General features: G+C 47.3%; 1 protein-coding gene across 1 annotated transcript in view; it reads left to right on the top strand.

Moving 5' to 3' along the window:
• COL6A3 (collagen type VI alpha 3 chain) overlaps positions 1–26,514 on the top strand; it is a 98,769-nt gene that overhangs the window by 52,165 nt on the left and 20,090 nt on the right. Inside the window, exons 15-36 of the mRNA XM_017537744.2 lie at positions 547–639; positions 1,197–1,250; positions 2,213–2,284; positions 2,998–3,024; positions 3,143–3,187; positions 3,305–3,358; positions 3,810–3,872; positions 4,503–4,568; positions 4,974–5,027; positions 7,752–7,787; positions 8,960–9,022; positions 9,797–9,859; positions 11,190–11,252; positions 12,266–12,328; positions 13,766–13,816; positions 14,014–14,049; positions 14,527–14,589; positions 22,868–22,930; positions 24,248–24,280; positions 24,366–24,402; positions 24,505–24,516; positions 24,614–25,107. Coding sequence (XP_017393233.1) covers positions 547–639; positions 1,197–1,250; positions 2,213–2,284; positions 2,998–3,024; positions 3,143–3,187; positions 3,305–3,358; positions 3,810–3,872; positions 4,503–4,568; positions 4,974–5,027; positions 7,752–7,787; positions 8,960–9,022; positions 9,797–9,859; positions 11,190–11,252; positions 12,266–12,328; positions 13,766–13,816; positions 14,014–14,049; positions 14,527–14,589; positions 22,868–22,930; positions 24,248–24,280; positions 24,366–24,402; positions 24,505–24,516; positions 24,614–25,107 — 1,605 coding nt within the window. The remainder of the gene's footprint in view (positions 1–546; positions 640–1,196; positions 1,251–2,212; positions 2,285–2,997; positions 3,025–3,142; positions 3,188–3,304; positions 3,359–3,809; positions 3,873–4,502; positions 4,569–4,973; positions 5,028–7,751; positions 7,788–8,959; positions 9,023–9,796; positions 9,860–11,189; positions 11,253–12,265; positions 12,329–13,765; positions 13,817–14,013; positions 14,050–14,526; positions 14,590–22,867; positions 22,931–24,247; positions 24,281–24,365; positions 24,403–24,504; positions 24,517–24,613; positions 25,108–26,514) is intronic.

Below are 26,514 nucleotides of genomic sequence, written 5' to 3'. Positions count from 1 at the left end.
AGAGGGTATCTGTGTGACCTGGAGTTGAGAAGCTTGTGGCTCCCAGGCCAGGACCACTTGTGCGTGCTCCCACCGTGGCTGCTCCAGAAGCCTCTTTCCGGCCTGGCACCATATCCCAAGACTCTCACCATGGTTCCAAAGAAGGGCGGTCATGGATTTCTGTTTTGGAACCACCCTCAGTCTTGGCCATCTGCCATTTGCTTGGCTTTGCATTTTGGGACTGGAACATATGTAAGTTACAGTTAAGATTTGATGATGGAAACTTCTAGAAATAAGGTCCAGCCGGCGGTGACATTGTGGATAAAATCTATCTTACTTTGGTTGTTCTTTCCTTTCCTGTTGGTGACTTCCCACCCGTACCATGCCTGCCAGGAGCTGGGCCCTCCTGACTTTGCTGGCCAGTCGTCCAGCAAATGTCACCTGGAGGGTCTTCATCTCGCACCATGAAATCCCCATGCATCCGATTTTGACCTTTAAAGCATATTTGTGATTTTCTGCTGGGCATTTCTTGATATCTGGATTTTTGGTTTCTCTTCCTTTTTGTAGGACAACATTGCTGAGAAAGCTTGCTGTGGGGTTCCCTGCAAGTGCTCTGGACAGAGGGGAGACCGAGGGCCCATCGGCAGCATCGGGCCAAAGGTACGGTGGCTTTATCCTTGCCCACCCCTGAGATGAGGTGTTGGAAGTCTGATATTCCTTTGGTAGGGTAATTTCTCTAACAGGAGAGCATGGAGATGAAGGAGGAGACCAGAGACCATTCTTTATGGTAGATAGAGGATCTCTGAGGGGCAAACCCCTGTGCTGCTGTTCTGGGGCCCATCCCAGTGAAGATGGTTCAGGCAGGGTCTTCCTTCCGCACGGGATAATCTGTACTTTAACATCTTGGTTCTTCATTTCATAAAAAACGTTCAAGTGAGCTGGTGTCCCTGACAGCAGCCTGGCTGCGAATGGCGGCTGGAACTCATAGCATTTGCCTTGAGTCAGCAGGAACTGACAGGCTTTCTTGGCAGAGCAGGGGCCTAAGAGATCCTGACAGGGAGAATCATGACACTGCGTCGTGAGGGGACAAGCGGTAACCGGGAAAGCCATGCTGAATTTTAGTGCTGCTCTGCGAAATGAAGGGGGGACCACAGAGGACCTTACGCTAGAACAAAGACCACCGGGTTTAACGAAGGCCCCGTTTCACCTTGTTTCAGGGTATTCCTGGAGAAGATGGCTACCGAGGTTATCCTGGTGATGAGGGTGGACCTGTAAGTAAAAATTGCTTTAGTCCCTAAAATTTCACCCCCTCCTTGTTCCTTACCCATTGGGATTGCATTGTGGATTTCATCATTTATTCAGTGGCAGGTGGCTTTCCCTTTGGGAGAAAAATTAATTTCTAATTTTCTTAACAACTTTGCCCACATGTCTAAGTATGAGAATCCAAGTATGACAAATGTGGGCATGAAGTGTGGGATTTGTTCTTACACCATTTCAGAGAGAAGGATTAATTGGTTTCTGAGCCAGGGGGCCACCGATATGTGCACCCAGTGTCTACTAGGTTAAGACATGCAAGCAGAGATGGGAGTGAGCTGGGGGCAGGGGCACGGCACAAAAACTCACCAGGGCTGCAGGGCTTACCCCGTTAAGGGCAGTCCCCAGAGGGAATGCTGCTGGATCAGATCATCAGTGTCCGAGGGTCTTGGGGATGGACAGACCCCAGTGGCAGGGTCCATGGGAGCAATGCCTGGGACAGATGCCTGTCTGAGGGGGTTTGGGACACTAGATTAAGGTCCAGCCCTGGGATAGAGGGGACAGATGGGCTCACGAAGAGCAGTGCAGTCACCACGGCCCAGCCCAGCAGGGCTCAGCCAGGGAACTGGGGACCAAGCATCACCTGGAGGAGCTGTCAGGCCAGGGGATCTTCTTGGGATTCAGCACCCACAAGGACACGGTGCTGGGACTCACCCACCCTCAGCCCACCGGGCAGTGCTGTCTGCCCTGCTGCCGTCTCAGATCTCATTCCCTTCAGGGGACCTGCAGGTTCCAGGCCAGGCCTCATGCAGGGGCCCAAGAGGCTCCCTGGCTCATGTCGCCTACATGAGTGTTTCCCATGGTGAAATCTGCTTTCTGCTGCGTGCTGTTCACAGTGCCCTTCACGCTGCTGCAAGCCCAGCAGAGACAGGGTGATGAGGGGCCCCAAATTGCAAAATGCCTTTGTTTCTCATGACAGGGTGAGCGAGGTCCGCCTGGTGTGAACGGCACTCAAGGTTTCCAGGGCTGCCCAGGCCAGAGAGGAATAAAGGTGAGGGGTGGGTGATGGGTGTGCTAGTGTGGGGAGGGGTCAGGTGACTCGCGGTTTCTTCAGATGCTGCCAGGGAGGGAGGCCACTGGCCCAGGCTTCTTGACCTCGACATTCAGCAGCCTGTGACCTCTCATTGGAAGGCAGTTCTGAGCGGGATGGGTTCAGGAGCAGAGGCTGCAGCTGGTGGGGAGCCTGAGAATGGAGAAATAGTTTCCTATGGAAACATGAAGCAGTCAGGAAATGCTCACAAGGAAAGAACATGGGCCAGGGTGGAGGCGAGGCTGGTGCCCGTGGCCCTGGCCTTGGACCGTGGGAGCAGCCGGGGAAGGGAGTGGAGTAGGGGGATGGCAGCCGGGTTAAAGGCTGGTGAACTTGCTTCTCTGTTTGCTGAAGTTTGAAGGCAGGTGCAGAAGGGAAGGGCTGCAGAGCTGTAAAGTCAGCCTCTGCCTGGAAAGTCAGCTCCTTGTCCTGGGTTTTGCCTCCCCACCCCCCAAGGAGCCAAGACCACCCAAGCATTCAGTTCCGGTTTTAGGTTTAAAATACCGCACGTGGTGGTGAGAGAGGAATCCAAAGGGGTGGAATTCTAATATTAAATTTTCAGACACTGCAGCATTCAGATGGGGTGGAGTGGGGGAACAGCCCTTGGCCTCTTCTCCCTGGGGGGCCAGCCCTGCAGGAAGAGCTCATGCTTCCCCTGTCCTCTTGCCTTCCAGGGCTCTCGGGGATTCCCAGGAGAGAAGGTACGCAAGCTTGGTTTTGTTTCATAAATGGAAAGCTCTCCGCTCTCCCGGTATTTCTCACTTTTTCCTTTGCCAGAATAGCCTTCTAGACTTACCTGTCTGCCCCATTCCCTCTCAGGGCGAAGTTGGGGAAATCGGACTGGATGGTCTGGATGGTGAAGAGGTAAGTGATTTTACTTTAAGTCCAAACTGCTTTTGGTTCAGAAGGTTCCAGAAACTAACAACTCAGCCTATGATAGAAATTGCAACGGATATGACCTCTAATCCTTGTCTTTGGCAGGGAGACAAAGGATTGCCTGGTTCTTCTGGAGAGAAAGGGAATCCTGGAAGAAGGGTAGGTGTATTTCCACAGTGCTGCTATTATGGAAAGACTATTAACATTTCATTTAGGGAATAGTTATTTCCTATCCTCATGTATGTCAAGCCCACTTCCTACAGACAGCCTTCCCTGACTTCCCCGGTAGGTGCGCCTGTGATATCCCCTCTCAGCTCTGACACATTACAGCACATTTTCTTGTCTGGAGATCACGTCCCATAGGCCAGAAACTGAGTTTGTTTTGTTATAAATAAATCTCCAGTGCCTGGCACAAAGTGAGTCCCCAATAGATATTCATGGATTAACTGAATGAATAAAGAATATGTGGAAGCGAATTTGCCTTCACGGCGAATGAGTAAATTGTAAGCACGGTTCTAGTTATGCTTTATGAATTGAAGAATGTGATTTGTAGTGTGAGATAAAAATGGAAACCTCTAGTTTTTAGCATCCACCTGTGCTTCTTCTTTAGGGTGATAAAGGACCTCGAGGAGAGAAAGGAGAAAGAGGAGACGTTGGGATTCGAGGGGACCCGGTAACGATTTCTTTACTGATGATTTCAGACCCGAGGCTGAGGAGGAGGGCTGTGGGGAGAGTGGATGAAAGGAAGAATTCTGCTTTTGAAATTGCTTTACAATATGTTGATAAAATATTCTTTTCTTGCAATTTTGGGGTTTCGGGAGATGCATTTGTTCTCTTGCTAAGAAGATAATCATTTGCGAGTTCGGTTATACAAAGATCTGAGAAGTTCCCAACAACGTGGTATCAGGGTGCTTTAAATTTGCTTTTAGAAAAGAGAGAAGTTTGCAGCTTTTCCCATTTTGTGGCTCTGTAGAACCTTTAAGCAAATGACCACTGCAAGCTAGCCTCCTCCTCCAGCACATTCTGCCTCTGTGGCCAAGGATAAGCGAGAGTGAGCCTGGGGTGTCCTCCTCCCTGGGGAAGAACCACTGCCCCATTGTTTGAGGCTAAGAGTGCCTCGTTGATCCTGTGATTGGGTTCTGTGGGGGCTGCATGGATGTTACCTGGATGGGCTGTGGCCAAACGGCTTGTCCCTTGGAGCCTTGCATGCAGGTCCTTGCTAATGTTTCCCTGACCACCCAGTTCAGTGGCAGCTGCTTTCCTTGTGTATGTGGCTCATTTCCCTTTCCCATGCCATTTTCAGGGTAACCCAGGACAAGACAGCCAGCAGAGAGGACCCAAAGGAGAAACCGGTGACATTGGCCCCGTGGTAAGGCGCTGAACATTCCTAGACTCTTGCTGTGCTGAGGCCAGAGAAAGGACACGCTCCTCAGCCCATCAGCAGACACAGAGGCCAAAGACATGGCCTTTAACACTGCAGAGTAGCCTAAGATTAGGAGCAGAGTCCCCGTGAAGGGAGTCTCTGTGGCGAACCAGAGCAACCCATGGGGCTTCTTAGAAGAATCTGTGCACCTTAGATATTTACAGAAGGTGCTTGTTAAGCCTAAGTCTTGTAGAGGTGGGAGCGTACTGAAGTCCAGTGCATCCTAGAAGTGTGCACCTGCCCTCCTGCAGACAGGCTCTTCCTGTGTGAATCGGTCCCTTTCCCTGCAATGTCTTGTGCAACATTCTTCTCTGCAGATGAGAATCTCATGCTAATTTTCCCCCACACCAGGGTGTCCCAGGGAGAGATGGAGTACCTGGAGGACCTGGAGAAACTGGGAAGAATGTGAGTGCCTTTAGGCCTTTGGGGGGGCTCTGTGGTGTTACTTAGTGTCATAAGACCTGCCCGACATTACGTGTGCGCAGTTTCTCCGCAGCTCTTCACTGAGGGAATGTAAAAGGCTTTCTGAAACAGTTGTTCTCCAATCTGTTTTCATTCTTATAATTTACTTGGTGCCTCGTCTCTTCTCTCTCCCTAATCCTTGCTCTCCCCAAAATCATACTGATTTAAAAATAATATATTTGCTGCTTTCAGATATCTGGCTGGGTTTGATCCAACTAAATATTTAAGAAACCTAAATGGAAATACTAATACTGAGGGGGGGGGGGTTGTAGATTTGTTGCTTTTGTAATTATCTGTGGGTTTTTTTTTTTTTGTGTGCTGCCATAAGTGAAATAACAAAAGGAGATTTGTTTCGTTTCTGGTGTGTTGCATCTTGTAATTTCAAGACATTTCAGAGATGTCTGTAGCAGAATATTTCCTTATATGCCTAATCCTCAGTCTTGTTGAAGAAATGCTAAAGTCAGAGTGATGTGGATGATCTTTCTGAAGCCATCCAAAAGTTTCTAGGGTCCCTGGGCACAGACAACATGTGCCTTGCAGCTGGGAGAAGACCCCTGCTCAGGGAGGCAGTGGTGTAGAAGTTTGTTAACCCTCAGAAGTTGTTCAGGATGCTAGTGGGTACCTAGAAGAGGTATCTGCTTAGAAATGAACAGAGCACAAAGGCTGCAAATTGGGGCTTGGTGCTGGGAACTGGGCCCTCAGCCATGTCCCAAGGGGCAGCAGCACGTTCGGCCCGGCCCTAGCACTAGGGCCAGTAGAGTATGCTGGGGCGAGGGGCTTTCAAAAGGAGCAACTCACCAAAATCAAATAAAGGAATGTGGGCATCACTTTGCTTTGAAGATTCAGAAGAAGCTGGGCACAGTGGCTTATGCCTGTAATCCCAGCACTTTGGCAGGCAGAGGTGGGTGGATCACAAGGTCAGGAGTTCAAGACCAGTCTGGCCAACATGGTGAAACCCTTCTCTACTAAAAATACAAAAATTAGTCAGGTGTGGTGGTATGCACCTGTAATCCCAGCTACTCGGGAGGCTGAGGTGGGGGAATCACTTGAACCTGGGAGGTAGAGGTTGCAGTGAGCCAAGATTGCACCACTGCACTCCAGCCTGGGCAACAGTGCGAGGCTCAATCTCAAAAGAAAAGAAAGAAAAAGAAAGAAAATTCAGAAGAAAATAGGAATTTTGAAAATACAATTTTTAAAAGTTTGAGCACTATTTATTTACTTATTTTTAATACGTTTTGAAGACCTGGATCAACTGCTTGGAAGTGAGCATTATTTTTGAATAATGCTATATAATGAAAAAGAACCTATATAATGAAAAAGAAGAAATGCTCATCAAATGTTACAATGGGCTATCACAGCTCAGCGTGTAAGCAGAGTTAAAACTTGGTTTCATGAAATGATTTAAAATTGAGCAGTTCATGAGATTAATTTAAATTCTACACACAAGGTAGAAACTGGATTTGAATTCGGTTACAATCACAGGATCTTGTGGACCCAGTTCTGCCTTTTGTGGCAGGATAAGGACTGGCCTAATGGCCTGCTATCCCTTCCCTTAGGACCACAGTGCCAGGCTCAGGCCAAGCTGAAATGTGTCCTTCCCACTGGGCTTTGGCATGCCTACATCCCCCCGTTTAGAGTCTCTGCAGGTCGCCTGCGGCCTGAGTAATGTATCACTGAGTGCTGGTGGGCTCCCATGGAGCTCTAGGATGTCTCTTTTGGGAGGGGCCAGGCCAGACTGTTGCTTTGTGGAGGAGAAGAGTGTCCTTTTCCTTCAAATTTTCCACGGAAGGTGGCCAAGATCTTCCATTGAAGCAGGTGGCACTACAGCAAATAATGGCAAACTGATCACTCCAGATCACTGGGCTGGTCCATTGGAAGGAAGAGTGAGGTTCTTAGGTTGGCCAAGCAGGTGGCCGAGCCCCACAACAGAGCTAGTCCATCACAGTCTTTGCAACACGAACCCTCACTTTGCAAAGACAGCCTAGGACTTTCATGCAGTCCCACCCCAAACCTTTCCACTGCCGAGGAAACAATTTTGAGGTGGAAATTAATGGATGACTTGTGCAGTAAGCCCACATGTTTGAACTTAAGGTCACCTCTGGAGCATCCAGGGAGATGTTGCCAAGCTGTGAGCACTACCTAAGTACTAGACTTTTAGGTGCACATGTGCGCACTTCAGACACTTTACTTAACCGAGTGTGTGTTGTGTTTGGCCAGGATCACTTGGAGAACTTGGGACTCCCTTCCATTATAATTAATGTATTTCATGACTTCTCACTACAGTTGGGAAAATGGAAGAAAAATAGACAGGTTGACATTCCCTTTTCACATTCCTCATTTGAAACTGGCTGGGATCGTGCAGCCAAAAGGAGTCATTATTTTGCTTGGCAGGTCTGCCGTAATTCTCACAACTTCCATTGGGTGATTAACAGGCGCAGCAAGGAAGCAAAACTGCACCCGGACGAAGGTGGAGGAAGGGTGTCTGTGTGTGCGCATTTCCCCAGGGCTGATGAGGCATGGTTTCTGGTTCTTGGCACAATGGGGTGCTTGGGAAGGTCCCCTGAACAACCGAAGTATAAGAGGGTGAAGTCTGAAAGAGCCCCAGGCCCCATGCCCAGCATCCTTCCATGCTCCCCTTTACAGTTTGTGGGACTTTTTCTTCCACAGGGTGGCTTTGGCCGAAGGGGACCCCCTGGAGTTAAGGTGAGCCTCATGGAGTGCCCTCGGGAGACTCTTCAAACAGCCCAGATGCAGCCTAGTCCAGGAATAAAAAATGCTCTCTCCTGTGAACCCAAAGCTTTGGAGACAGATCTCAATCAATGTAGAAAGTTTATTTTGCCAAGGTGACACAGCCTTGGGAGGTCCTGATGACACGTGGCCAAGGTGTGGGGGCACAGCTTGGTTTTATACATTTTCGGGAGACATGAGACATGAATCAGTATGTGTGAGATGTACATTGCTTCCGTCCAAAAGGTGGGACAGCTCGAGGCAGGGGAGGGGGCTTCCAGGTCATAGGTGGATAAGCGACAAAAGGTTGCATTCTTTTGAGTCTCTGATTAGCCTTTCACTGAATACAGTTTACAGAACAGTCACCTTTGCCTTAGTTAGGCTTAGTGAAAAATAGGGCTGAGGAAGCAATTGGATATGTCTTTGTCTTCCGTGAGCAGAGGGATGACTTTCAGTTCTGTCTGTCCCTTGTCCATAAGGAATTTCTCTGGGGGCAGATTGTGAGGGAGGTATGTAGCTTAAACAAAAACAAAAACAAAAAACTTTGTAGCTGTCTTATTAGGAATACAATGGGAGACAGTTCTGTCCAATGCAGTTCCCAGCTTGACCTTTTCTTTGGCTTAGTAATTTTGGGGTTCTGAGATTTATTTTTCTTTTATCCTCCTTGGGCTGTCACAGCTCCTGAGGCTCTTTTGGCCATCTCCTTAAACTTAGCCTCATCTACAGAGTCTAGAGAACATGGCACCCAGTGGGAACTGGGGGCCTAAGCACAGGAAACACGATTGAGGCGGTAGAGTCCGGGTGGGCGTCTCTTCCAGAACATGCCCACTTATCTGGCCGTCAGCAACCTGCAGCTTCCTGGGGTCTCGGTCCTCTGCTTCAGGTCTGAATGACCCTTGTTTCACAAAGCTGTCTGAGGAGAGGTGAGGCAGGAGTGAGAAGCAATTGTGGAAGTGCAGGGAGACAGCTGGCTCCTGTGTTCAGTGTCTCGCCCTGGGGTTACTGCTTTGATCATCTGTAACCCCTGGAAGAGCTGAGTTTTCCCTGGTTGCTTTCCAAGTCCCGGGCCCAGAAATGACTGTAGAGCAAAGAGCTGACGTTGACAGGAACCATCCTGACTCCTCCCTGCATCTTCTCTTATTCCAAAGGGCAACAAGGGCGGTCCAGGTCAGCCGGGCTTCGAGGGAGAGCAGGGGACCAGAGGTGCACAGGTGAGTGCTTCCTTGCGTGACTGTGTGCCCTCTGTATTTTCCCAAATATCCTGATAAGTTCTTTTTAAAAATGATTAGGTGGCATTTGTATCACAGACAGTTACCCATTTTAAAGTGAACAATCCAGTGGGATTTATTACTTCCACAGTGCTGTGCAAGCATCGCCTCTGTCTAGGTTCAAAACACAGTCTCGAACGGGATCCCATAGTCCTGAACAGTCACTCCCCCTTGCCCTCCACCCCTAGTCCCTGGAAACTGTGAATCTCTCTATCTTTATGGATTTGCCTGCTCTGGACATTTTGTGTAAATGGAATCATTTACTAGGCGGCCTTGTGTGTGTGGCTTCATGGAGCATCACATTCCTGAGATTCATCCACATTGCAGCACATATAAGCGCTTCATCCCTTTTCGCGGTGGAGGGATACATACTCTGCTGTGTGGCTACAGCACACTTTGTTAACCACTCATTGGTTGATGGACATTTGGGTTGTTTCCACCTTCTGGAGATTATGAATGATGCTTCTGTGAAGATTCTTGTACAAGTTTCTGTTTGAATGCTTGTTGCTTGTATACATTTTAAGCTAACTTGCCTATTCACATTCTGGATTGAGGCAGCTGCTGCTGCAGCTAAAACAGGAGAAATGTGGGTTTTGGAGGCCTTTTCTGGCCGGCAGAAGTGAGGCTCCAAGCCCTGTGGAATGGGCAGATGTCATGCAGAGGCTTCTCATGGAGAGTCACCTCATTGGCACTCACAATGGCCTTTTCCTTCCCCAGGGCCCACCTGGTCCTGCTGGTCCTCCAGGCCTGATAGGAGAACAAGGCATCTCTGGACCTCGGGTAAGCCTGTCCTAATACCACTCCCCTCTCTAGCTGAACAGAGGGCACCTGCCAAGCAGGCTGGGCGTTTCTTGGATGATGCTATTGTAGACAGAGCTCCCGTTAGCTCTCCTCTTTGGCAACACAGACCCTGGATTTAACCTCAGGCCATGCAGTGACTGGCTACTTCACCCCAAGGAAGTAAGGGTTTCTGTTTTTTGGTGCTCAATTCTGCTTTTAAGGGGGCCTTTAAGTCTCAATTCTGCTCCTTCCAAGTGTAGGTCCTGAGTGGAAATCGGGGGATGTACCTAAGGATGGAATCGTGGAAAATCTGAATCTCCCAGAATTCTTAGATTAGGCAAAGTCCCTAGAGATAGGGCTGGTGCTCAAGTATTTTGTATAGTGAGTGTCTCAAGTTCACGCTTGAGTTCAGCACGGAAGACGTTCCTTAAACTTGCTGTGACTGCGGAGGTTGTCCCGCATTGCAGCTTTCAGCCGCGATGAGCAGAGACACATTGCCATCGCTGGGCTAGGATCAGGTGTCATGAAACTGCATGGTCAGGTTTCCCTCATGGCTGAGATGATACTGAGGGAGGCATCCTATCATTTGTTACCAAAAAATGACCAATAAACTGGCAACAAGATCAATATGTTCCTACATAAATGCGCAAAAATACTTTACAGTGAAAGTGGGAAGGAACTTGCTTAGAAAGTCCTTCTCTAGCTTGAAAGCTGATAAATATGTATTTTTAGAGTTTTTTTTAAATAAAAAAACATTTACTTCAAATTAATCAACAATTTAAGATGGTATAGATGCAAAGCTGTGCAAATAGCTATCCAATAGTTCCAGAAGCATTTATTCATTTGCACTTTTTCATCATCTATTTTAGGTTATTTCTGGGCTGGGTAGAGTGCACCACATTCTGAGAGTTAATTTGATCTATCAGTTTATCTATTTACCTAACAGGCTTTAACACACCCATATGTACCAGGTGCTCATTGTGAGGGTGTGAAAAGGGACACAGAACACAGCCACATAAAATCTGGGAGCTTGTCATCCAGTCAGGAACCTAGGATAGGTACATTAACAACTGCAACATGCATTACTTTGTGAAAACTGGCACTGAGAGGTAATACTCGTATCTCAAATTTGCACATGCCATTTTTGTGCATGTTTATATTTGAGTCTGTAGCCCTGTGCTGAGAGCTGAGTGCTTGGGATTTGCAGGCGGGACAGGCCCCATGCCCCTCGGGGGCTCTGACCTCCATGCAGGGGTGAGTCAGGTTTCAGAGACAACTTTGCTTGGACGGTTGACCATTTGACTGACACATTCGTCCCCTTCTGCTCCAGGGAAGCGGAGGTGCCGCCGGTGCTCCTGGAGAACGTGGCAGAGCGGGTCCCTTGGGAAGAAAGGTAGGTCTTGAGAAAGGTAGCGCTTTCCTGAGGACAGGGGCCAGCCAGGTGCGCACACCTTCTCTCCCTCTTTTGCCTGTCTGTCTGTCCCTCCTCTTCAGTACTGCTGGTTCCCACTCCAGCCCCCCCTGTTGATCACTGGCTTGGCCAGTGGGATCATTGTCCCCCAACAATTGCCACCATAATCCCCACTACCATCTCTGCCACCAACCGCCCCCGCTCAGAGGGCTGGCTTTCTCCTGGCCACAGCCCTCCATCAATTGGTGGGTTATCTGCTCCTCCTTTGCTTGCTTTGCGCCAATAGGGCAGCCCACTCTGAGCCATCAGCAGCCGGGCAGTGCTTGGCACAGCTGCAGTATAATATGGAACAAGCAGTCTTTAAACATGGGCAGTGCATGTACAGCAGCTCAGCTAATCACATTTAGATCATCCGAGAGACCCGACCCTGACTGTTCTGATAACAGCAAGTCTGCTCTGTGAAGCTGCCCGAGAACCTCCTTTCTCTCAGCTTTGAGATAAATTAAAATTTGTCATAACCAATCTGAAAACACTGCATGTTTTCTGTCAATGAAACGAGTTCCTGTGAATCCAGGAACTCGTCTGCCTGGATGGCGGTCTGCCTGGAGGGTGGTGTTGGGTTTTACGCCGGACTCAATGCCCCCTTCTCCCAGCTGTTACTCTCCCTTCTCATCAGCCTGGCCCCCATGCCACGCTGGTGGAAAGGACGAAAACAAGCCTTCCTAGATTCTTTTCCAGGCTCCAAGGACAACTTTTCATGTGTTGTATTTTAAAAGAATTATTTCTTTAAAAATTGTTTTTGTATTTGAGTGACTGCACTCAAATACATTTCTAAATTGCACATGAATGTTGCAATTTAGGAAATAATTTTACTAAAATCTCAAAGGTAAAGTCAGCAGGTTGCAGCCCGCTTATCTAGAGCAAAAGCAGGGCTTGGCATCCCAGCATAAGCCGGCCTCAGGCCACAGGGTCTCAGTCGTGTTTCTCATGTCTAGGGTGAGCCCGGAGAGCCAGGACCAAAAGGAGGAATCGGGACCCGTGGCCCTCGTGGGGAGACGGTAAGGTCACAGCACACTTGGGGCCAGGCTGTTGCCAGCTCTTTGCTGGAAGGTGCAGGAAGCCAGGAGAGGGTTCCAAATAGAGATGAGCCTTGCTTCTTGTATTATTGGGGATACAGCTGCAAATAGTGAAACTTGCAGCTTATCCACAGCAAATTAATTTAACAAATTTTATTGGCAGGGGTAGAGAGGTGGGGTGGGCAGTGGGTAGAGACATTGTTTTCCTCTGTGTTTTTCCTGATACAAGGGAATGTAGAGGCTAATGAAGCTTAAACCACCTTCAAATGCTTTGCAGCATAACTAGATGAAGCTTTTCTTCAAAGAAGTAAATGTCTTTTGAGTTAAAATGGAATTGGATTTGATTAGGCCTCAATCCAGATTGAAACAATTTCTTTTGAGTGAGACATCTTAGGAATAGAAATTATTACCTCAGTAACTCATTTTTTGAATGCTATTTAAAAACATCCCAACAACTCACCAACAATAATTTTGTAACGTATATTTCTACATTACAAAAGAATAAAGAAATCTACAGTCCATTGTGATTTTTTCCGAAATGAGTCATGACACCTAAACACTTAATCTCAAGTTTTAAAATATTTTTCTTTCTTGCATTTTTTTCTATTCAAGTAACTAAAGTTTAATAACAAATCTGTTTGTATTACTGTTAGTCTCAGAAGCACAGGGACTTTCAAGTCTATTCAAACTATTGAAGGAAATCTTTTCCTGATTCTGTCTCCATTACTTTGGGCCAGCAGGAATCTAGTTGTTGATATCTGTTTAAAACTGTAAATTAACTAGTGGCAAGCTCCTACATATTTTAGAGGTAGTAACGAATAATTCACATAGTTCTTCTGATTCTTTTGGAATAATTAATGATGCCCAGTTCTGAATGCTACACATGAGAGAGCAACACGAACAGATCTGGGCATGCTGGGGGAGGTGTTGGAAAGGAGGGAGCCTAGGGGTGATGGCTTGGAAAGACGTGAAGGGGTATGGGGAGGGGGAATATGACCTGGGCCTGAGAGAGGGAGTTCAGTGTTCTTGTTTTGAAGTAGAATCAAAGACTCATGGATACATAGAATTGAGGGATCTTGATGATTCATCAAGAATTCCTGTCAATTCTAAGATTCCAGGGGTTGACGAGTCTTATATTCTACATCCAAACAGAATCTTTACAGAAAGCTACCAGCAGCCCGTTCTATGTGAGTCTGCCAGCACCATTTTGCCATGGGAGTCCTTTGAGCCCACTGCCTGCAGGAATGGTCTTGTTCACACTTGGATGGGACTGGAGCAAGTGTTCCTACTCCTGCACCTTAGTCTGGAAACACATCAGGAGCCCAAGGATCCACTTCTCAGGGCAGCAGCAGGGCAGAGACGGTGGTTATGGTGTGACAGACATGGCGACTGGCAGTAACATCTCTTTCCTACTCTTAGGGAGATGATGGGAGAGACGGAGTTGGCAGCGAAGGACGCAGGGGCAAAAAAGTACGTATCTGCCAAGGATTCTCCAAGGACAACTTCTGATGTGTTGCATTTTAAAAGAATTATTTCTTTAAAAATTGTTTTTGTGTTTGAGTGACTGTTTTGATGACTCTGCAGATGTTTCCTTCTTTCAAGGTCAATTTATTTTAGATGAATTTAAATTATAACCAAGTATTTAAATAATGATTTATCTTTTATAGGGAGAAAGGGGATTCCCTGGATACCCAGGACCAAAGGTAAATAATCCTTGGCCAGTGAAGCATCATCATGATTTTGGGATTACTCTGTTATGTCCATGGACTGAGAATCAGATTATCTTGGCGTTAGTCTTGGGTCAGCCACTCAGTTAACTGGGCTACCCTAAGAAAGACCTGTCCTTCCCTAAAGCACTATCTCATCTGTCAAGTGGAGGTGACAGTACTTACTTTTCCTGATGCTTATGAGATTTTAATAGCACACTGCAATCAAAGTACTCTGTAAGCTGTGAAATGCTATAACCTATATGATAGCATCATGACCAATTAAGTAAATGAAGATTTATCTGTAAATACCACAAATATACTAGCAAACCACTGGCAAAGTGAATCAAAGCTAACCACTTGGCTGCCCTTGAAAATGTGGCTCACACGTTCCCTGGAGGTCCCGCCCCAGGGACCCTCAGTGAGATATTCTGTTCCAGACCTTACTATGCCACTTCATGGCTTTCTTCCCAGGGTAACCCCGGCCAGCCTGGGCTAGATGGAGCACCAGGACCCAAAGGCATCAGAGGCCGAAGGGTAAGTTTGCCTGGGCCTTGGCTGCAGGTGGGGAATGAGAATGTATATTGCAGTGTGATTCACTGCTAAGGCCTTTGACAATTATCCTTCTTCAATTGCACCCTGCCAGGGATAGTACAGGGTGGAAGGAAGGGAATCCGAGCCCCAGACCAATGTCCTCAGGGTGCCGCCATGGCTGTGCTCCATGGCTGTCCTCCTGCAACTCCCCTCCAGGGTCGCCAGCCCAGCTTATTCCAGGCACAGCACCCACCTACTCTCTCAAGTCTCATTATGGGTGACTGCGAAATCTGTGCAATCTCTTTGGGCCATATCCACTGAGACAGCCAGGCAGTGGGAGTGAATGAGGCAAGGAAACTGCTTCCGAAGGCTCTGGGCTTGCAAGCAAGCCAGGCCAAGGCCATGGGCTCAGCTTACTGGTTCTGAGACTCCTCTTCCTTAAGCTGCTTTTGGTCCCGATAGCTCTGTTCTTTTTATTCGTGTGTGTGTGTGTGTGTGTGTGTGTGTGTGTGTNCTCGAGGCAGGGGAGGGGGCTTCAAGGTTGCATTCTTTTGAGTCTCTGATTAGCCTTTCACTGAATACAGTTTACAGAACAGTCACCTTTGCCTTAGTTAGGCTTAGTGAAAAATAGGGCTGAGGAAGCAATTGGATATGTCTTTGTCTTCCGTGAGCAGAGGGATGACTTTCAGTTCTGTCTGTCCCTTGTCCATAAGGAATTTCTCTGGGGGCAGATTGTGAGGGAGGTATGTAGCTTAAACAAAAACAAAAACAAAAAACTTTGTAGCTGTCTTATTAGGAATACAATGGGAGACAGTTCTGTCCAATGCAGTTCCCAGCTTGACCTTTTCTTTGGCTTAGTAATTTTGGGGTTCTGAGATTTATTTTTCTTTTATCCTCCTTGGGCTGTCACAGCTCCTGAGGCTCTTTTGGCCATCTCCTTAAACTTAGCCTCATCTGCAGAGTCTAGAGAACATGGCACCCAGTGGGAACTGGGGGCCTAAGCACAGGAAACACGATTGAGGCGGTAGAGTCCGGGTGGGCGTCTCTTCCAGAACATGCCCACTTATCTGGCCGTCAGCAACCTGCAGCTTCCTGGGGTCTTGGTCCTCTGCTTCAGGTCTGAATGACCCTTGTTTCACAAAGCTGTCTGAGGAGAGGTGAGGCAGGAGTGAGAAGCAATTGTGGAAGTGCAGGGAGACAGCTGGCTCCTGTGTTCAGTGTCTCGCCCTGGGGTTACTGCTTTGATCATCTGTAACCCCTGGAAGAGCTGAGTTTTCCCTGGTTGCTTTCCAAGTCCCGGGCCCAGAAATGACTGTAGAGCAAAGAGCTGACGTTGACAGGAACCATCCTGACTCCTCCCTGCATCTTCTCTTATTCCAAAGGGCAACAAGGGCGGTCCAGGTCAGCCGGGCTTCGAGGGAGAGCAGGGGACCAGAGGTGCACAGGTGAGTGCTTCCTTGCGTGACTGTGTGCCCTCTGTATTTTCCCAAATATCCTGATAAGTTCTTTTTAAAAATGATTAGGTGGCATTTGTATCACAGACAGTTACCCATTTTAAAGTGAACAATCCAGTGGGATTTATTACTTCCACAGTGCTGTGCAAGCATCGCCTCTGTCTAGGTTCAAAACACAGTCTCGAACGGGATCCCATAGTCCTGAACAGTCACTCCCCCTTGCCCTCCACCCCTAGTCCCTGGAAACTGTGAATCTCTCTATCTTTATGGATTTGCCTGCTCTGGACATTTTGTGTAAATGGAATCATTTACTAGGCGGCCTTGTGTGTGTGGCTTCATGGAGCATCACATTCCTGAGATTCATCCACATTGCAGCACATATAAGCGCTTCATCCCTTTTCGCGGTGGAGGGATACATACTCTGCTGTGTGGCTACAGCACACTTTGTTAACCACTCATTGGTTGATGGACATTTGGGTTGTTTCCACCTTCTGGAGATTATGAATGATGCTTCTGTGAAGATTCTTGTACAAGTTTCTGTTTGAATGCTTGTTGCTTGTATACATTTTAAGCTAACTTGCCTATTCACATTCTGGATTGAGGCAGCTGCTGCTGCAGCTAAAACAGGAGAAATGTGGGTTTTGGAGGCCTTTTCTGGCCGGCAGAAGTGAGGCTCCAAGCCCTGTGGAATGGGCAGATGTCATGCAGAGGCTTCTCATGGAGAGTCACCTCATTGGCACTCACAATGGCCTTTTCCTTCCCCAGGGCCCACCTGGTCCTGCTGGTCCTCCAGGCCTGATAGGAGAACAAGGCATCTCTGGACCTCGGGTAAGCCTGTCCTAATACCACTCCCCTCTCTAGCTGAACAGAGGGCACCTGCCAAGCAGGCTGGGCGTTTCTTGGATGATGCTATTGTAGACAGAGCTCCCGTTAGCTCTCCTCTTTGGCAACACAGACCCTGGATTTAACCTCAGGCCATGCAGTGACTGGCTACTTCACCCCAAGGAAGTAAGGGTTTCTGTTTTTTGGTGCTCAATTCTGCTTTTAAGGGGGCCTTTAAGTCTCAATTCTGCTCCTTCCAAGTGTAGGTCCTGAGTGGAAATCGGGGGATGTACCTAAGGATGGAATCGTGGAAAATCTGAATCTCCCAGAATTCTTAGATTAGGCAAAGTCCCTAGAGATAGGGCTGGTGCTCAAGTATTTTGTATAGTGAGTGTCTCAAGTTCACGCTTGAGTTCAGCACGGAAGACGTTCCTTAAACTTGCTGTGACTGCGGAGGTTGTCCCGCATTGCAGCTTTCAGCCGCGATGAGCAGAGACACATTGCCATCGCTGGGCTAGGATCAGGTGTCATGAAACTGCATGGTCAGGTTTCCCTCATGGCTGAGATGATACTGAGGGAGGCATCCTATCATTTGTTACCAAAAAATGACCAATAAACTGGCAACAAGATCAATATGTTCCTACATAAATGCGCAAAAATACTTTACAGTGAAAGTGGGAAGGAACTTGCTTAGAAAGTCCTTCTCTAGCTTGAAAGCTGATAAATATGTATTTTTAGAGTTTTTTTTAAATAAAAAAACATTTACTTCAAATTAATCAACAATTTAAGATGGTATAGATGCAAAGCTGTGCAAATAGCTATCCAATAGTTCCAGAAGCATTTATTCATTTGCACTTTTTCATCATCTATTTTAGGTTATTTCTGGGCTGGGTAGAGTGCACCACATTCTGAGAGTTAATTTGATCTATCAGTTTATCTATTTACCTAACAGGCTTTAACACACCCATATGTACCAGGTGCTCATTGTGAGGGTGTGAAAAGGGACACAGAACACAGCCACATAAAATCTGGGAGCTTGTCATCCAGTCAGGAACCTAGGATAGGTACATTAACAACTGCAACATGCATTACTTTGTGAAAACTGGCACTGAGAGGTAATACTCGTATCTCAAATTTGCACATGCCATTTTTGTGCATGTTTATATTTGAGTCTGTAGCCCTGTGCTGAGAGCTGAGTGCTTGGGATTTGCAGGCGGGACAGGCCCCATGCCCCTCGGGGGCTCTGACCTCCATGCAGGGGTGAGTCAGGTTTCAGAGACAACTTTGCTTGGACGGTTGACCATTTGACTGACACATTCGTCCCCTTCTGCTCCAGGGAAGCGGAGGTGCCGCCGGTGCTCCTGGAGAACGTGGCAGAGCGGGTCCCTTGGGAAGAAAGGTAGGTCTTGAGAAAGGTAGCGCTTTCCTGAGGACAGGGGCCAGCCAGGTGCGCACACCTTCTCTCCCTCTTTTGCCTGTCTGTCTGTCCCTCCTCTTCAGTACTGCTGGTTCCCACTCCAGCCCCCCCTGTTGATCACTGGCTTGGCCAGTGGGATCATTGTCCCCCAACAATTGCCACCATAATCCCCACTACCATCTCTGCCACCAACCGCCCCCGCTCAGAGGGCTGGCTTTCTCCTGGCCACAGCCCTCCATCAATTGGTGGGTTATCTGCTCCTCCTTTGCTTGCTTTGCGCCAATAGGGCAGCCCACTCTGAGCCATCAGCAGCCGGGCAGTGCTTGGCACAGCTGCAGTATAATATGGAACAAGCAGTCTTTAAACATGGGCAGTGCATGTACAGCAGCTCAGCTAATCACATTTAGATCATCCGAGAGACCCGACCCTGACTGTTCTGATAACAGCAAGTCTGCTCTGTGAAGCTGCCCGAGAACCTCCTTTCTCTCAGCTTTGAGATAAATTAAAATTTGTCATAACCAATCTGAAAACACTGCATGTTTTCTGTCAATGAAACGAGTTCCTGTGAATCCAGGAACTCGTCTGCCTGGATGGCGGTCTGCCTGGAGGGTGGTGTTGGGTTTTACGCCGGACTCAATGCCCCCTTCTCCCAGCTGTTACTCTCTCTTCTCATCAGCCTGGCCCCCATGCCACGCTGGTGGAAAGGACGAAAACAAGCCTTCCTAGATTCTTTTCCAGGCTCCAAGGACAACTTTTCATGTGTTGTATTTTAAAAGAATTATTTCTTTAAAAATTGTTTTTGTATTTGAGTGACTGCACTCAAATACATTTCTAAATTGCACATGAATGTTGCAATTTAGGAAATAATTTTACTAAAATCTCAAAGGTAAAGTCAGCAGGTTGCAGCCCGCTTATCTAGAGCAAAAGCAGGGCTTGGCATCCCAGCATAAGCCGGCCTCAGGCCACAGGGTCTCAGTCGTGTTTCTCATGTCTAGGGTGAGCCCGGAGAGCCAGGACCAAAAGGAGGAATCGGGACCCGTGGCCCTCGTGGGGAGACGGTAAGGTCACAGCACACTTGGGGCCAGGCTGTTGCCAGCTCTTTGCTGGAAGGTGCAGGAAGCCAGGAGAGGGTTCCAAATAGAGATGAGCCTTGCTTCTTGTATTATTGGGGATACAGCTGCAAATAGTGAAACTTGCAGCTTATCCACAGCAAATTAATTTAACAAATTTTATTGGCAGGGGTAGAGAGGTGGGGTGGGCAGTGGGTAGAGACATTGTTTTCCTCTGTGTTTTTCCTGATACAAGGGAATGTAGAGGCTAATGAAGCTTAAACCACCTTCAAATGCTTTGCAGCATAACTAGATGAAGCTTTTCTTCAAAGAAGTAAATGTCTTTTGAGTTAAAATGGAATTGGATTTGATTAGGCCTCAATCCAGATTGAAACAATTTCTTTTGAGTGAGACATCTTAGGAATAGAAATTATTACCTCAGTAACTCATTTTTTGAATGCTATTTAAAAACATCCCAACAACTCACCAACAATAATTTTGTAACGTATATTTCTACATTACAAAAGAATAAAGAAATCTACAGTCCATTGTGATTTTTTCCGAAATGAGTCATGACACCTAAACACTTAATCTCAAGTTTTAAAATATTTTTCTTTCTTGCATTTTTTTCTATTCAAGTAACTAAAGTTTAATAACAAATCTGTTTGTATTACTGTTAGTCTCAGAAGCACAGGGACTTTCAAGTCTATTCAAACTATTGAAGGAAATCTTTTCCTGATTCTGTCTCCATTACTTTGGGCCAGCAGGAATCTAGTTGTTGATATCTGTTTAAAACTGTAAATTAACTAGTGGCAAGCTCCTACATATTTTAGAGGTAGTAACGAATAATTCACATAGTTCTTCTGATTCTTTTGGAATAATTAATGATGCCCAGTTCTGAATGCTACACATGAGAGAGCAACACGAACAGATCTGGGCATGCTGGGGGAGGTGTTGGAAAGGAGGGAGCCTAGGGGTGATGGCTTGGAAAGACGTGAAGGGGTATGGGGAGGGGGAATATGACCTGGGCCTGAGAGAGGGAGTTCAGTGTTCTTGTTTTGAAGTAGAATCAAAGACTCATGGATACATAGAATTGAGGGATCTTGATGATTCATCAAGAATTCCTGTCAATTCTAAGATTCCAGGGGTTGACGAGTCTTATATTCTACATCCAAACAGAATCTTTACAGAAAGCTACCAGCAGCCCGTTCTATGTGAGTCTGCCAGCACCATTTTGCCATGGGAGTCCTTTGAGCCCACTGCCTGCAGGAATGGTCTTGTTCACACTTGGATGGGACTGGAGCAAGTGTTCCTACTCCTGCACCTTAGTCTGGAAACACATCAGGAGCCCAAGGATCCACTTCTCAGGGCAGCAGCAGGGCAGAGACGGTGGTTATGGTGTGACAGACATGGCGACTGGCAGTAACATCTCTTTCCTACTCTTAGGGAGATGATGGGAGAGACGGAGTTGGCAGCGAAGGACGCAGGGGCAAAAAAGTACGTATCTGCCAAGGATTCTCCAAGGACAACTTCTGATGTGTTGCATTTTAAAAGAATTATTTCTTTAAAAATTGTTTTTGTGTTTGAGTGACTGTTTTGATGACTCTGCAGATGTTTCCTTCTTTCAAGGTCAATTTATTTTAGATGAATTTAAATTATAACCAAGTATTTAAATAATGATTTATCTTTTATAGGGAGAAAGGGGATTCCCTGGATACCCAGGACCAAAGGTAAATAATCCTTGGCCAGTGAAGCATCATCATGATTTTGGGATTACTCTGTTATGTCCATGGACTGAGAATCAGATTATCTTGGCGTTAGTCTTGGGTCAGCCACTCAGTTAACTGGGCTACCCTAAGAAAGACCTGTCCTTCCCTAAAGCACTATCTCATCTGTCAAGTGGAGGTGACAGTACTTACTTTTCCTGATGCTTATGAGATTTTAATAGCACACTGCAATCAAAGTACTCTGTAAGCTGTGAAATGCTATAACCTATATGATAGCATCATGACCAATTAAGTAAATGAAGATTTATCTGTAAATACCACAAATATACTAGCAAACCACTGGCAAAGTGAATCAAAGCTAACCACTTGGCTGCCCTTGAAAATGTGGCTCACACGTTCCCTGGAGGTCCCGCCCCAGGGACCCTCAGTGAGATATTCTGTTCCAGACCTTACTATGCCACTTCATGGCTTTCTTCCCAGGGTAACCCCGGCCAGCCTGGGCTAGATGGAGCACCAGGACCCAAAGGCATCAGAGGCCGAAGGGTAAGTTTGCCTGGGCCTTGGCTGCAGGTGGGGAATGAGAATGTATATTGCAGTGTGATTCACTGCTAAGGCCTTTGACAATTATCCTTCTTCAATTGCACCCTGCCAGGGATAGTACAGGGTGGAAGGAAGGGAATCCGAGCCCCAGACCAATGTCCTCAGGGTGCCGCCATGGCTGTGCTCCATGGCTGTCCTCCTGCAACTCCCCTCCAGGGTCGCCAGCCCAGCTTATTCCAGGCACAGCACCCACCTACTCTCTCAAGTCTCATTATGGGTGACTGCGAAATCTGTGCAATCTCTTTGGGCCATATCCACTGAGACAGCCAGGCAGTGGGAGTGAATGAGGCAAGGAAACTGCTTCCGAAGGCTCTGGGCTTGCAAGCAAGCCAGGCCAAGGCCATGGGCTCAGCTTACTGGTTCTGAGACTCCTCTTCCTTAAGCTGCTTTTGGTCCCGATAGCTCTGTTCTTTTTATTCGTGTGTGTGTGTGTGTGTGTGTGTGTGTGTGTGTGTGTGTGTGTGTGTGTGTGTGTGTGACAGAGACAGAGAGAGAGAGAGACAAGGTCTCACTCTGTTGCCAAGATCTCACTCTGTCACCCAGGCTGGAGTGCAGTGGCGCCATCTTGGCTCACTGCAACCTCTATCTCTTGGGATCAAGCGATCCACCCACCTCTGCCTCCCAAAGTGCTGGGATTACAGGCACGAGACACCACACTTGGCCAGATTACTCTTTTCAATGGATGTTTACTCACCATCCTAAAATGGCAGAGTCCTCAATTAGCAAATCATGGCCTAGATCTTAGTAAATGTTGCTAACAGTTATTTTTGGCTTGAAATATAGTTAGAAAAGAATCATAATTATCCTGTTAATTTGATCACTGAAGACAGTCAAACTAGATCATTTAATACCCAAAAGAACTTTAAACATTCGTTGATTACACTGAACAAATTATCTCATTCATTGTCCGTTACCTATTCTCCTGGGGGTCCGTAGTAATCCTATTAATGGTTCTCGGGAAAGCGTCTGTCTTACCTCAGCCTGGCAAAGAACATAATCCCTCCGTAGTTGATGGGGGGCTCTCATTGGCTTTGTTGAGGTTGCTTGTCCCTAAATTTGAATTTAAGAGACATTTTAACTCCCTTAAAGTGAGGTTTCTCATGGTGGTGGAGTCCCTTGAGTTAGGTCACTTTTACCACCCTTCAAACTATAGGAGCCTTAAAGTTTCCACTTTCTGACACAATTGAACAATGTTAGTTCTGTTCCCTCTAGGGAAATTCAGGACCTCCAGGGATAGTTGGACAGAAGGGAGACCCGGGCTACCCAGGACCAGCTGTAAGTATTTATCCAGTTCTGATGCAGCCACCTGGAGCTGGGTGCTTTACACGCAGTCCCTGGAAACTTCCCAGCATCTCCTTTGCTCACCAGAGAGTGTGCTGTGCTTGCATTTGCTTGGTTGTCAAGCCACTTCCTTTCTCACATCATGATGCAGCAAAGAGATTTTGCGTTTTAGAATAACAAGAAACTTTAAAAATAGCTTTCACTGTATATATTCTGTCATCTAGGGAGTATTGTAATTTGCCTTTACAGTTTCCTGGGATAGGTGCTTTTGAGGTTTGTATAGAGGAGAAACCAAAGAGGGAAAATCTAAATACCTTTTGCTTGCATCTTGTAGAAGCTGTACAATTATGCTAGGTCTTGGTTGGCGATGCTTCCCTTGGTCCATGAAATCTTCAAGGGAGCTCCTGATTTGCGGGTAAAGTCCACTAGTCATGCCGCCATCAGGAGCCAGGAGGGCATCCTCCCACAGACCTTCCAAACCTCTTTATTGCTAATACCTTTGTTTCCTTATTTGAACTTCTCCCTATATTGACCTTCAATATTGAAATTGATAAGTAAAAAAAAAAAATAATGGAAAAGATAATTCAGGAGTTGGAAAATCATTCCTAGAAGGAAAGGTCCAGGGCTTAGTTTGGTTGGATTAGGGAAAAGAAGGCTGGTCAGGTGGGTCTGATTGCTGTCTTTAAATGAATAAAGTGTTGGGGGGAGCATGTTAAGCCCATTCCTACAGACCAAGCAGGCAGAAATAGCCCCCTGGAAAGACACCTAATGGCCCACGAGATACATGCTGGGCTGTCAGAGTAGTGAGGTTTAGGGATGGGACGCTGAGGGCTGCCTCGAGTCAGTCCCTGGAGCTCCTCGGGGTAGAATTCAGCTGAGATGCGTTAGACATGGAGGGGACCAGGACAGCTCAATGACCCCTCACTGCCCCTTTGGCAGGGGTGGTATGTCAAGGAGGTGTGTGAAAGGGAGCTCTTTTCTCAAGAGAAGGAAAATCTAGACCCAAGCTCACATGTGTGCTTTACATGGATTGGTGGTGAGCTTCCTGGTTTCAGGGCGTGAGACTATTTCAAAAGTCAAATGACCTCCCAGGGAAACACATTTGCCCTAAGAATCTTCCCTCTTACCTTGCAAGGGATAAAGTCAGGTGTGTAGGGAGAGGCTGTAAACAATCAAGGTTATCCAGGAGCCCCTTTGTCTTGCTCTGCGTGTTTTTGGGCGCCAAAGACTGTTTTTTTTTTCTTTTTTTCTTTTTTTTTTTGAATTCCACATCTGCTGTGGCTCTCAGCTGTTCGTTCCTTGGTTTTACAGGGTCCCAAGGGCAATAGAGGCGACTCCATCGATGTAAGTTACATGTGTCCAGAATGACTCATTGCCTCGTGAGCCTTTGATTTGCTCTCTTTACATATTCTTTTATTTTCTTTTAAAGCAATGTGCCCTCATCCAAAGCATCAAAGATAAATGTCGTAAGTACATGATTTTCTGTCTGACAACGTATATTTTCACATTAGAAATTTTCTCATGGTAGAGTGATCTCTCACCTTTTCTCCTCTTTGTTTCCTTTCTAGCTTGCTGCTATGGTAAGTTGATTTTGGTGACTTTCTCCTAAGGAAAGGAAGCCTCCCTTTTGTAGTAAGTATGGCTTATCTTTAACCTTCCACCCTCCACTTTCCGCAGGACCCCTGGAGTGTCCTGTCTTCCCGACAGAACTAGCCTTTGCTTTAGACACCTCTGAGGGGGTCACCCAAGACACGTTCAGCAGGATGCGGGATGTGGTCTTGAGTATCGTGAATGACCTGACCATTGCTGAGAGCAACTGCCCACGGGGGGCCCGGGTGGCCGTGGTCACCTACAACAACGAGGTGACCACGGAGATCCGGTTTGCTGACTCCAAGAAGAAGTCGGTCCTCCTGGACAAGATTAAGAACCTGCAGGTGGCTCTGACATCCAAACAGCAGAGCCTGGAGACGGCCATGTCATTCGTGGCCAGAAACACATTTAAGCGTGTGAGGAATGGATTCCTAATGAGGAAAGTGGCTGTTTTCTTCAGCAACAGGCCTACAAGAGCATCCCCACAGCTTGGAGAGGCTGTGCTCAAGCTCTCAGATGCGGGGATCACCCCCTTGTTCCTTACAAGCCAGGAGGACCGGCAGCTCATCAACGCTTTGCAGGTCTGTGCTCTGTGGGTGCTGTTGGCTTCTTCCTTTCTTCTGGGGCTCTGAGAAGGTTCTCAAACATGTCCATGCTCCTGGGTGGCTTTATGCCCCATAGCTTCTAAAAGGCCCCCAATGGGGCCATCCTCCTGAGAACTTCTATTGTGAGATCGCCGGGACAGCCCTGTGGCTGCAGCACTGCAGGGATGCCCACATGCCTGTAGAACTGCCCCCAGGTCCTTCCTCACACGTTGACAGCTCCTGCCAGTTAGTGCTAGTGTCCGTGACACTCTCTGTCTACTAATAAGGTGGTGTGACTTGTTTGCTTTATTTGTGAGGACCTGGACGTTTGGATCAGTCCTGGCTCCTCCCAAGATGGCCCCACGTGCCCACTCTGAGCTGTGTCTTACTGTGTACTGGGCATTTGCTTCCCATCACCAGCTGGTGCGGTTTGTATCATCAGTCTCACCTCATGGATAAGAAGACCCTGCTGGTAGTGAGGTGCTCATGAGAGGCTGGGACCCTAGTCCATTAGACTCTGAAACCCATGTACTGATGACACCCATTCCACTCTGTCCCAATCAGCCCTGAAGGTGAATATCCAGGGTGGCCCTGGAGGTCTGTAGTCTCTTAGTGAAATCCCCAAAACCATGCAGACTGAGCATCCACAATCTACATCACTGTGCAAAGCTTTCTTCAGCCAGGCCCCAAGGGTCATCCCACAGAGGGGCCAAGTGTCACTTGTAATCTGATTAAATAATGGGTTTAATTGGTATTTTTTTCTTTTTTTGAGATGGAGTCTCATTCTGTTAACCAGGCTGGAGTACAATGGCATGATCTCGGCTCACTGCAGCCTCTGCCTCCTGGGTTCAAGTGATACTCTTGCCTCAGCCTCCTGAGTAGCTGGGATTACAGGTGCCTGCCACTATGCCTGGCTAATTTTTTGTATTATTATTATTTTTTTAGTAGAGATGGGGTTTCACCATGTTGGTTAGGCTGGTCTTGAACTCTTAACCTCGTGATCCGCCCATCTTGGCCTCCCAAAGTGCTGGGATTATAGGTGTGGGCCACCGTGCCTGGCCGACACCAAAAAAATTAATATTTGTTTGGTGCATTTCTGGTGGTACTCTTCAAGAGAGATGGGTGATGGGTAGGAAGGAGTCCAGCCAGGAGTCAGGAGGCCTTGGCCTGGTTCCACCTCCCCGCACATTTAAGGTAACGTGCATGCCACTTAGCTTCCCTGGGTCTCAGATTTGTCACCTGTAAGATGAGGCTGGGGCAAGATGATTGCTAATGTCTTTCCTTCCACATTGAATAGTCTGTGCTTTTACCACAGCCTGTGTCAGCAAAAGATATTGGGTCTTCACTGCCGCTTCTCAGTGCTCATTCTGCTGAACACAGGGTGATTCATGCACAGAATGCTGG

The sequence above is a fragment of the Cebus imitator genome, unplaced genomic scaffold (genome assembly GCF_001604975.1).
Source record: "Cebus imitator isolate Cc_AM_T3 unplaced genomic scaffold, Cebus_imitator-1.0 Scaffold106, whole genome shotgun sequence".
Classification (NCBI taxonomy): domain Eukaryota; kingdom Metazoa; phylum Chordata; class Mammalia; order Primates; family Cebidae; genus Cebus; species Cebus imitator.
Note: the sequence above shows the minus strand (reverse complement) of the source record. Positions and strands in the feature narration are given on the sequence as shown.